Source organism: Zosterops lateralis (genome assembly GCF_965231275.1).
Source record: "Zosterops lateralis genome assembly, chromosome: 22".
Lineage (NCBI taxonomy): Eukaryota > Metazoa > Chordata > Aves > Passeriformes > Zosteropidae > Zosterops > Zosterops lateralis.
In genome coordinates, this window is record NC_139782.1 from 3,849,432 (window position 1) to 3,861,858 (window position 12,427).

The window sequence follows — 12,427 nt, forward strand, 5'->3', positions numbered from 1 at the left end:
GGTTCCCCTGCGTTACACCAGTCAGATGAGAACATTCAGAGATGCCAAGGCAGAACAAGTACCCATTACGCATTTGCTCAGACAACCACAGCACCTTTCTCCCAGTGACTACTTCTCTTATGTCTCTCCTGCTTCTGTTATATTTTTATTTCCTCTATTCCACACATAGTGGGATCCTTCTTTCCCCGAACTCACTGTCTCTCCCATTCTCTACTCTTACCTCCTTCCCTCTGAAGTGCAGAGGCCTGGCCTGCAACACAGCTCTACCTCTATCACATCTTGTATTTTAGGGACTGCTGCCCAGTTCCCACAGGGCTACTGGACCACCTGAGTCACACACACTGCTGTGATCAGGCTCTGCTTTTTCCTTTTTCTTTGCACAACTGCAAACCATTTTGTGCATTCTGTACACTGTTGAAGTGAATGACAGTGCACAACTCTAAATGCTACCCATTAGCCCTTATGTCTGTACTGAAATTGGAAGAAAGTATACATTGACTGTGTGACCACCTTCCTGAAAGCACAATTCAGAGCCTCTAGAGGCCTCCATGGGAGTTTCTCACAGTCAGGATCCTCTGTGCAGCCCCCATGCTCTATGAAACTGCTGATCTTGGTGCTGTGAGTATGTTTACCTGCAGTTCATCCATATGGTGTAAACAGTCCTCATCCCCTGCGCTGTCCCTGTAGGACAAGAGTTCTGCATCCGCCATCTCCCTGTCGGCCATCATCAACACATTCATCTGCTCCCGCTGGCGCAGCCGATGGGCCGCAGCATCCTTCCCCAGGGCAGTGCCCTTCTGGCTCCCTGCCACCTGCACTGCAGACACACCAATATAAATGTCTTTTGGGTTCCATTTGATGCCTGCTTGGCTGCCAGAGCCCCGGTACCCAGTAACTTCTGGGATGTGCTGGGAGAGCTCCCGGCCATAGTCCCTCAGCCCTTCACTGGGGCTGATTGTCTCAGTGGAGGATTGCTTGGAGCTGGAGTTCTGCTTCCTAATGCTTGGCTGTTCCAGGCTCAGTGCAGTGGAAAGCAGCTTCTCTTGCCGGGCTTGAAAATACTCAGGGCTCAGCTTATGCTTTTTGGGTGCAGGGTAATCTTTCTGAGTCTCACTGCTGTAATAGCTGGAAGGTTCTGATCTTGGCCGCCTCAACTCTGTAAACAAATAGAGCAATGGTTAAAACTAAACATGCAATTTACGACTGCTATAGGAACATCAACAGCTTCTGCCTCAGGCCTAAGTTTGTGCTGTGCTCTATGGACACCTGAGAGGATGTGCAAAGGGAGTAACAACCACCCAGGGATGATACTCTCAACTAATCCTAAGATACACAAGTCTTTCCAAAGCAGGCATTCATTCCTCTTCCTGATGTTTATGCAAGGTATGGAGCACAAGAAAAGAATTAAGCATGGACAGCAAGGATAGAAGTGGTACCTGCTGCCCAGGTGAGCTCCTTTCCCCCACATTTTCACATGTTAAATATCAGCAAAACAGAGCATGCCCTCCAGGATGTTTTACCTGTGTTTGTACTGGAAATCACCGTGACTCCCTTCTGAGGCTCCTGAGAAGCAACAAGCTCACTGTGCCATTGGGACACCCAGTTCTCTGTGTTGGAGTCTGTGCTCGAGGGGCACTGAATCCTGGTGTTTTGGCCAAGCTGGGTTTGCTCATCTCGCTGTAGCTGCTCCAAGCACTCTGCCAGCTTCACGTGGCCCCGGGAGCGAGCAATGGCCAGCGGGAGCCTCCCGAGGGAGTCGGGAATGGAGATGGCTCGGCGGTCCCACTTGTACAGCACAACAGCTGCGTCCATGTGGCCCAGGGCACACGCCCACATCTAAAGGAGAAAAGGTAACTGACCCACTGGGAGACTTGCCTTCTCCCTTCTTATTAATGCAGTGGAGTCTGGTCCCAGCTCAAGGAAAAACTCTTCTGATAAACAAAACCATGACATGCTCAAAGCCAGCATATTACATTCATAAAAGTCCCAACCCGACAAAAGGCCAATATGGAGGACTGAATACATACTATTCTCTCCTACAACAGAGAAACCTCCAATTGACAAATAAAGCTGACAGTTTTGTTTTGGACTTTTTTGTGACACTGACATCACTGCAGAGACAGAACAGCTTCATATGCAAAGGAATTTCTGAGGTCAGAAACATACAGACAGGACCAAAGGTTGGGAGCAATAAAATCAATACTTTGAGTCGTAAACTGGCAGTTCTGGTTCCATCTGTTTTGGCTTTTTGCTTGCGTAAGTTCTCATTCATGATTTCATGACTCCAGTGACCAAGATACTTTATGACTTTACAACCTTTACAGTTAAACAGTCACAGAGGACAACGTGAAAGAAGGCATGTAGAGTCCTTTTCACACCATGATAGTGAAGAGTAGATTCTGTGTAGAACACTAACCAGAACCGTCTGTTTGTCCCCTTTCCTCAAAGTTTTGTTCTGTGTGCCCTCTCTCAACAAAATGCCAGGAAGCTGACAGTCCCATGTCTTGCCATGTACACAGCAGGAACACACAGGAACATCTACTCTCCAGAAACACTTTAGGAAAATAACGCACCAGAAAGAACTCCCCAAAGGGCCCTCAGACTCTCTCAGAAGTTTCAGACCCTGCTCTTACCAGAGGAGTGCAGGAGAAATGATCCACATTCAAAGGGTCAACTTCCAGCTCCAGATCAATGCTGTCTGCATGTTTGGTGCTGCAGGGGAAACAAGAGAAGGAATGATCCTCTGTAGCCATGTCAGGATCATTGTCTAAGTACAGATTTATCCAAAGCACTGTACCACAAAGAAGAGGCCACAAACATGCTCACAACACGTGTATTTACCACACAGTGCCCCCACTACAGAAATGAAGAACATGATATATGCAGTGACTGAATTCTCTCTCAAGAGACAGGTCCCATCAAATCAGGGGATGGGAACAAGTTCAGGGGCTTGGCTCTTTGTACAAGACAACCAGAAATGTGGACTGAGCAGATTTTATACATGCTCCTCTCTGGTGACACCCCAGGGTCCAGCAGGCTGGGCCTTACCGCCATTTGATGAGGGTCTGGATGAGAGTAGCATAGCCCTGGGCAGCGGCCAGATGGAGCAGTGTCATTCCTCGGAAAGTCTTTGAATGGATCAAGTGTTTGGACTTCGCCCAGCACGCACGACTCATCATCTTCTCGCACACCACCACCACGCGGCTCTCAAAGCAGCTGCCCAGGGTCCCAGTCCCAGAAACGCACTGAAACACCACACACATCCCAGTTTAACCATGGAGAGCAGCCACAGCCTGCCCTCAACAGGCAGCCTTCCACTTCCACAAGTACTGAGTGGCAAATGGGACTGAAAACCAATTGCTGTTAGACACCCACAAACCAGACTTGTTACTTAGGACAAACTATAACCCTTTCCAAACCCCCCCTCCCAAAAAAACCTCTGGTAAGAAAGCAAAGCTGTGTCTGGACACAGAAGGGTTCATACCTGCACCTGTGTTCCACTGTTCCCATTCCCATTGCTCCCGCCTCCCACTCCTTGTTTGTGTTGCTGGGAGCCAGTCATTTCAGCCATTCTCCTCTCCATCTGCTCAAGTCGCTCCAATATGGACATCCTGAACTGGTTATCTAGGTAGGGGAAAGCCAGAGTAAAGACATTTCCATGGAAAGGAAGCTCAGGTTTTGACAGCCAACTACAGGAAGTCAAAAACAGCTATCCTGGAAGGGAAAGAGGAGGTTTACTCTGCTTGCAAACACACACACTTGCCTTGCCGTATCCTAGCTCTTCAACTTCCTACAGCAACCCTTTGACTGCAATTCCCGAGAACTTCCTTACAGAAAACAGACAGAAAAATGAAAAATACAGGCAGAAGACAAATCCCTTTCCTTATGAGTCCAGTTGTATGCACACAATACTAGGGGTAATGCAAAGTCTTTCAAAACACAAACTCTAAGCTTTACCCATTAAACTCTAAGATATACCCATTCAGAGAGCATTTCAGTAGGATCACATCTGCCATTTTAGAATCACCCCCCTACTTCACGGGAGTCCTGAATTCAGCTTGGCTTGCCTCCTGGAATCATGCAATAATGGTACCTGGAAGAAAAAGACTCCTCTGCTTCCTTCTGTGCTTACGAAAAGGAGCCTTTAACAGGGCACTTGCTCCTTCCCTGGCAGGCTCCCTTTCTTGGAAAACAACCTCAGCCAAGTGCCAGAAACAGAAGTACCAGAAATTGGCAGTGGGCACTGACAATCCTGTAACACCACTCTGGAAAGCCATGCAACCCTGCAGCAGTCTCAGGGTTGTTACTCATTTTCCCCTCCTTGCATTGTAACATAGTGCTGTCCTACAGCTACTAAGGCTTGAATGGTGGAGCAGAGAGGTTCAGACAGATTAACAAACCACTGCTGAACCTGATGCCATGGAGATCAGCTCAGGCAATGGTTCTCTGGATAGGGCCAGTCAGTGCAGAGGGAATGGCTGCAAATGCAGAGCTCCTTCTGTCCTGTGAGCCATAAGGGATAAGTTTCATGCAGCTCATGTGAAGCTGGGCAGGATTGTTTTGCAGATAAGGAACATTTAATGAATTCTGATATCATGCTAACAGCATAGGTAGTAAACTGTAAAGGAGAAACAGCCCTCATACTGTTCAGTTTCATGCATGCATAGAGATGGTGTGGGGGTGCAGAACACTCATAAATGCAGAACCAAGCCCACTGACAGCAAAAGGAGTATGTGCACCAAAATAGACAAGCTCTGATGAAGTATTAGACATGTCAGTCTTCCCCAAGAACACAGAGCCCTCCCTGGAAGGCTGTAGGAGTACTCATATGCTACACTCCAAGGCACAGCTCTCACTAGAAGGTATTGGAGAGATGTGCATCTCTGCTGTACTGCACTAAGGACCACACTGCAGACCACTGGTACAAGGCAGCTCAGGTCCACTGGCTGGAGACACCCTCTGCTCACCAAGAGGCTGCTGTGGTCTGACGGCAGGCAAGAGCTGCATCCCACTCCGACTGCTCAAGAGCCAGGGCCAAAGGACTGTGGCCAGCACCTCCCATCTAACCTCATGTCAGAGGTGAGCTCACTAGTCCAAAAGATTTATTATTAGTGCCTTGCTAATCCTTCAGTTGTGCTGTTAATTGCAAAGCCCCCGGGCAAGGACTGGCAGCTGTATCAGGAAACTCTCCTGCCACCGACACCGTGTTGGGGCCCTGTCCCCCAGCTGTGGTCAGCACACGGCAGCAACACGAGCCCTGTTTGCCCAGAGAAATCTTTGTTCCAGGAGTGCTGCAGTGTGCTGCAGTGCAGTCCACACCGCTGTCTCCTCCCTCCCCATTGCCAGGCGGAGCACGTCCACTGCAGAGACTGGCAGAGCCCTGGCCCTGCCGAGCCGTCCCCTCCCGCTGCAGGCCCCTGCAAACACAGCTGCCACACCTGCCCTGCAGGGACAGCTCTGCTCCACACAGGTGATGCCACTCTGCCCTAAATGGGTACCAGCACTTGTATTTATTAGAGCTGAGAGCAGCAAGCCACGCTGGGTAGCACATCCGAGCCCTCAGCCTTGTACAGGCAGAAGCAGCACCTTTTTAAAAGAAGAGATTTGGCTTGAATAGGAGTAATAAACCAACAAGCTCAGGGCTGCAAGATTCAGGGATTTGCTCCTACTCATTAAGGGTCAAGAGAGAATAATTCTGTACACCTGGAAACAAAAGGAGAAAACAATTCCAGTGAAATGCAGAAGTACAGATTACTACTTGCCCTCCTTGGTTTTTTTTTTCAATCTTAAATCACTCTGGAACAGAAATGGAGGGCACTATGTTTGTGACAATTTTCCAGGCTCTTCTCTCTGGGCTCTATGATCTGTAATGAGTGAAGCCTCCACCTTTCCTGATCCCAAGCTAAAGATACCGAGAACTTCCTGTCAGTTTTTGTCGGAAGACTGAATTTACCAAAGGTACACCTGTCACCCACCAATGTCCCCAGACAGAAACACTAAACCAAAGAAATGAAAGCAGAGTTTTGTTTTTTTTTTTCTTAAGAAACAGAATTCAAAACAGCATCTGGTGCTCCCAGGTATTCCTATTCAGACACCTGGCAGTGGTTCTGGAAAATCTTAAGGGCAGGACTATCTGCTTCTGACCAGATCAGGCATTTTAGAAATAACAGGCTGCTATTGATAAAATGGGAAGTAGAAACAAACATTCTGGAGCACCACCACAGCATGAACAGAGCCAGAGCCCTCTCTGTCTAGAATAAACCAACAGAATTTACCCAGATCAGGGTGTGGCCCCAAATGAGAAAGTTCCAGGCAGCAAATGAACTAAGTGGGGCAGAGGTGCAGGGAAGGTGCCCCAATGCTGCCCATTTTCCAGGTAACCAAAACTGGTGCCTAAGCAAGCCAAAACTGATGACAATTCCAAAATTATTGATGTATAGTGTTTTCATTATTCTGTAGTATCAATTGCACCAAGATGTCCCTTTCAAAAAGGAACTGGTCACTTTTAAGTGCCTGCACTGCACTAGTCTACCAAAAAACCCAAACAAAATCCCTCAACAAACTATCAACAACAAAAAACCTAAAATAACAAAAAACCCAAACAAATAAAATAACCCAAATCAAACCACAGTAAAGAAAAAAGGGGGGGGTGGGGGGCAGAGAGGGAGTGGGAAAGAGAACACCTTCCCCCAGGGTTTCTCCTGAACTCAGCAATGAGCAAAATGCTCCTCTCCCATCCCAGCCCTGAACACACACCAGATTAGCAGCATTTTGGATCATGTCCAGCCCTTTCACACCCTGCTGATGAGCCAACAGATGTACCTTGCAATACCTGAGAGAATGGCTACAAGAGCCACAGGGCTGAACGTTACAGCTATCACTCTGAGAGGTTCAAGACCTTTTATCCCGTGTTATTTCTTATTTTTCTAGTCACAATCTTTTCTCCCTTGCTCAATTCAGGGGTCTCTGCAGGGCCACCTGCTTAAGAGGCACTGAAGTGACAGGAACAACTTCCACATTCTTGTCTTTTACAGCCAGCAGAGGATCTCATGACAAGCAAGTCTCTTGGAGTGCACTGAAGATGAGAACTCAACAGCATAAAAATCACTGTCCAAATAAGCTTTTCTCCCACTCCATTGTACAGGAAATGTAAACAGCCCAAGCCCAAGGAAATGTCTTGTGCTGAAAGCACCTCACTCTGTCCAAAGGCAATAAAGATCCACATGGATAGAAACATATTCACATATTTAAGGTTTTGCCAAAAATCTGCTTTTAATGATAGAATTTAATACCTTTTTGCGAGCTAAAAGGCTAGACATTCAAATTTGTGCATTATTGAGTTTTTTCATTACATATCAATCTACAAAATATTTTAATGTTCTTTAGGAAACTACAGAGACTGTTTTTGAAGGTATCATTCAAGGCTTCCTCCATCAAAGGTGATGAAAATAACCACATTTCTGTATCTCCAAGACACAGAATAATTTCACAGAAAATATTCTGAACACTGTATCTTTCGTGGAAATTATTCCTCTTCAAATTTAATGTCAATGTAACACCAAAATTACTTCTCACTATGTTTCCATCAGCATAACAAAGAGAGGTGGTGGCAAACTGAGGGGAGCTGAACTGTCCCAGCAGGGAGGGAGCCTGATGAGATTTTGACCAGTAGTAAGCAATTGGTTTGAGTTTCATACTCATTTCCCTAACACACGAATCATCTTTTAAGTGCAGAACAAGCTTCATTTTCATCTGCACTGTGAGAGAGCCTATTACTGGTCACAGTAATGACAGCAGGTAATGCACTGAACACATCTAAAGATACAGAACAATTCTGGTACAAATCCTCTAAGGATACAGGGCTGTTTACGTCAGCTAGCATCTTACAGAGTTACAGCCTGTATGCTTGCACAGTTACATCCAGACAACCCGGGTATTGTTTAACATTACGTATTTGTTTTGGTTTTTTCAGAGTTGGTTTAATCCAGTGGTGTTTTCTGAACCCAGATCCCTCCACAATGAATTTAAAACACACCTGTACCAACAGCTCAATAAGCTACCAACGGCAGGCACAGAGAATGGAAAATGCAAGAAGCAGAGAAAGGAGTTAGTTTCACCCCCAAGATTCTGGAAGCCACACCTCCATTTTCTCCCTCAGTGTTCTCCAATAAATACTGAATTTCCTCGGTAAGAAGCTGAAGAGATGCCAGCCATTTACGTGACACGAGTTTCCACTGGAGGCTGCAGAAGCACGTGCCTTGTGCAGCCTGGTAACAGCTCCTGACTGACAGACCCTGTACTGACAGGGGAGCTAAAACAGCACTTGCAAACACTTCACCTCCACCCCAAGAGCCCCTCCTCTGCACAGCCCTCCCCACTGCCTAACCCCAAGCCTCTTCCAACAGCAGGATTTGTGTTTTTGAGTTGTGCATGCAGTGTCCCCCATGGGCAGCCACAGCTCAGAGCATTGCCTCTGCCCACACTTTATTACAACAGGTAGTAAAGGCACACCTTCATCAAACACCAGTTCTGCACTTCCTTTGTGTGGTACCCAAAAACCACCACAGCCCAGGGCGTGGAGCTGAGAGAATAGCAAGGCACAGCAGTAAGTGACAAGCCCTCCTCTGCTTAAGAGGCCAATTTTAAAAAATGAGCTGCTTTTCTAATCTCTGCACACTGCTGTACCAGACAAGAGCACATCCCAAAGGATCTTTAGTCCTTTTGCCAAGCAAGCTTCAAACAGCAAGAAACTGTCTGTGCCACACACAACTTGGCAGTACAGCCAGAACTATTACAGGGGAAATACTGCTGAAAATACAGATGAAAAGTAAATTGGCAGCTCTTAGTAGGAAGCAGCACTAACAACACTTGCTCTTTTTCCACACTCCCCTGGAAGTCTGGAGGCTTCTGCCATGCTGCACAACCAAAATAACACACAGTATCTGGCTGGAAGGACTAAAGGATGAGGGTCTGTGATCTCCCACACATTCCACTGGGGCTGCATCTGCCCAGTATGTAATTACTCCTCCAGAGAATTCTAAACACTGAGCCAACAGTGGTGTGTGAGACCTGCATCTGCACGTGTTCCCAAACGCTGTGTTTAGATGCTCTGGTGTGGAGAAGCCACTCTGAGGGCTTTGGCTCCTCAGCCTGTGCTGCTTCTTTACCGGCAATTTCTGTGTTAAATCATTCCCTGCATGAGCACACACAGACTGAACTGAACAAGTGTGACAGCTGAGCACTGTAAAAAAAGCCATGCAGCATGAAGACATTTTTCTGTTTTGCAGAGCAAGCCAGAATTCTCTCACCATATTCTCTCATTCAGCACAAGCTGTGGGTGGGGACGGAAGCAGTCTAAGACCACGTCACTCACAGTGCCACTGCTCTGCTTCTATTTTGCAAATCATCTGTCATTGGTCTATAAAATCTTACTCAATTCTTCTGTACAGTACAAATCCTGAACATCTTTCATGATGCAGTATCAATTTGATCATTTAATGCTGACTTCTGAGGTGGCATTGTTGCAGGAACACTCATTTCTGAAATTAAACTGCAGTTACACCCTCGACACCACTTATGAGAACCTCTCTTTAGCAGTAAGTTGTTACAGGTCATGGTCTCCTGCAGAAAATAAAAGCATTTAAAATTCATATTCCAGGACTAATGCATATCTATGTTAATCAGGCAGGTCACTTCCAGAGCTTTTGATCAGTGAGAAATGCCACAACCACTGAGGTATGAGATGAGGAAAACAATGTACTGTACACTCTGAGCCTAAGCAGCAGCTGAAGAAACCCCATGCTTTCACCCAATAAATGAACACCACTGGGCATGGGCAGGAATGATGAAGTCATCCAGACCTGCACATACACATACTGTCAGGGATTTTAAGCCATTAATTCATCTGCCAAGGCATGATTTCTTACTGTCAACACTTCTCCCATAGCTCTTCCAGTGCTGTAGGACTTCAGCTATTACTCCCATCCCATCTGGGATTACTCTGTGTCACCCCCAGTATCCAGTGCTCTCCCAAAACACAGTACTTCTCTACTTTATCATGCCATTACTAGAAAAGAGAAGCAGGAGGCTTGCTCAGGCTGACTTCTTCCCCAAGTGGCAGTCTCTATACCAACAGCAATAAAGCACTTGCTGCCCTATTTTTCAGGCTTCTCTTCCCCAGGGCTTAGGGAGGGCAGGATTTTAATGCTATCCAGGAACAGCTGCTTTAGGAAACAAAGGAAGGTTCTAAACATGCCATGTGTATTTTATATATTTTAGAGGTAGAGCACACTGCTGAAGACATCACTTCTTGTGCTGTTTTGTAATTTGTATAAAAATTTGGCTGCTTAAGGTCAGTCTCTGTATCTCAGGTCAGAAACCCATCTGACGGGTGCCAATACAATGAAAAATGTGCAGGAAAAATGCTCTTGGATGTATGCAAATAGCAACAGCCTGGGAAAACATGCTGTGGTGCTGCTCACCTGCCCAGTGCTACTACCCAGGGCTCCTGGAGATTTCCTCCCCTAAAGGCTACATGCTAAAGGGGCTACAAACAGGAAAAAAGCATTTCATGCCACACTATGCAGCATCTGTGCTTACAGTACTGTGCATGGTATTTATGAATGCATACGGTAACAATTCTGACCCAAGTTGTCTCTCATTCAATCTGCAACCTCAAGAGTCAAAATACTCACTCTGAAATCACCACACTGAAGAACAGCATGCTATAAAATGGCCTCTATTTACTGCAAAGTTAGACAAGTAAGAATTGCTGCAAGCTACAAAACTGTGAAGCACTGGAACAGCAAGCAAGACAGAGATCTATGCTGGAAGCTCTCATGAAGTCTGACATCAGTCATGTTTACCCCATCTAAACTGCGAGCAGTCCACGCAGTCTCCTGGAGTCCTCTTCCTACTCCTGCTCTTTCTGGCAAAGCACGCTGCAAAACAAGTTTTCCAGTAACGAGGTGCACAGCAGGCGTGTGCTTCCAGCATCCCTGAGACCCCCAAGCGGGTCTGGGCTACCGACCTCCTCCCGTGCCTTGTCAGAAGAGCTCAGAACACGAGGCTGCGAGCTGGAGGCGCTCCGCTGTGTCCTGCTGCACACGTGATGCTACAATTAAAGTGCTGCCACAACTCCGAGCCCGCATCGCAACATCATCACCCGGGAGGGGCTCAGGACCAACACGGGAGGGCGAGTACACGAAAACACGATCCCGTCCCACGGCTGGGGCACAGCGAAGGGGGCACAGCGAGCAGCAGGGCGTGCAGTCATTGTGGAAGTGCAGCGGAGTGAGGCACAACACAGGAGCATGCAGATTTAAACCCAAACAAGCACTGCGCAACACTTCATCCTGCAATACTTACTGAAAGCAGCACTTTGTCCACCCGCAACGGCCGGGGGTCCCGGACCCCTCTGCAGTCCCTCTACCTGCCTCCAGGTAAATAATGTGACAACACCTGGCCCCAGAGAACTGACCTGGGAGTCTACAAGGCATCGGCGGAGGCTCCAGCCAGCATCTGGCGCAGACCCCGCGGCAGGGGCGGGCAGAGCAGGCTCCCCCCAGACCTGCTCGTCGTCTCTCGCATCCTCGCAGCCAACGGGAGCCGTCCTGTGGCAGCGCCGGGGGGCTCAGCGGTGCCCCCCCCGCGCCCCGGGCGGGCTAAGGCCGGCGGGCATGGCCGGGGCTGGGGGCCGCGGGGCAGGACGGGCCCGGGCGCCGTTCAGCGGCCACAAACATCGCGGCCCGAGCGCTGGGGCCGGGCCCGGCCTGCGGGGACAGGGGGCCCGCTCCGAGCCCCGCGCCCGCCCCGGGACCGGGACCGGCTGAGCGCTGGCGGGTCCACGGCTGCCGCCCGCCCCGGCTCGTCCTGCGCCCCACAAACACCCCGGGGGGGGCGGCGGCCCGGGCGGAGGGTCAGGCAGCGGCTGGGAATCGGCGGCCGGCCCGGTCACCCCCACGGAGCCATCCCCGAGCCCCACACCCTCTGACAGCCGCAAGTCCCGGCACTGCCCCGGGGCGCTCCGCAAGGCTCTGGGTGCCGCCGCCGCCCTCAGCCCACCCCGGGCCCGCCCGCCGCCCCCATGGCCGTGTCCGAGGGCTCCCCGCCCCGCCTCAGCGCCGGCCCGGTGCGGCTGCGGGCGGGCGGCAGCTCCCACCGCCTCCTCCTCCCATTGTCTGCGCGGCCGGGCGGGCGGGCCCTGCCCCGCTCCGCTCCCTCAGCGCTCCCGCTCCGCGCCGGGCCCGCCCCGCCCTGACGTCACCGAGCCCCATTGGCGGCCCCGCCGTGTTTACAGCGCCGGCCACCGACCGACAGACCCACCGCCGCCCCCGGAACGTGCCGCGCACTGAGCGAGACAGGCCCCCCTGGGTCACCTTCCCGCACATACACACACGGTGTTTGTACTTTTGGTTATTGCTGCAAT

At 49.4% G+C, this 12,427-nt stretch overlaps 1 protein-coding gene across 8 annotated transcripts in view; it reads right to left on the reverse strand.

The window, feature by feature from the left end:
- Positions 1-12,427, reverse strand: part of CAMTA1 (calmodulin binding transcription activator 1) — a gene marked incomplete at its 5' end in the record, with an annotated part of 236,542 nt that overhangs the window by 24,106 nt on the left and 200,009 nt on the right. For 5 of the 8 annotated variants that reach the window (XM_083876764.1, XM_083876765.1, XM_083876763.1 and 2 more), the window contains 5 exons: positions 633-1,156; positions 1,521-1,836; positions 2,634-2,712; positions 3,049-3,245; positions 3,485-3,624. In XM_083876764.1, coding sequence (XP_083732890.1) covers positions 633-1,156; positions 1,521-1,836; positions 2,634-2,712; positions 3,049-3,245; positions 3,485-3,624 — 1,256 coding nt within the window. Of the gene's footprint in view, positions 1-632; positions 1,157-1,520; positions 1,837-2,633; positions 2,713-3,048; positions 3,246-3,484; positions 3,625-10,865; positions 10,941-11,367; positions 11,427-11,479; positions 11,576-12,427 lie in introns of those variants that run through there. The other 3 variants (XM_083876767.1, XM_083876768.1, XM_083876769.1) reach the window with 3 other exon arrangements.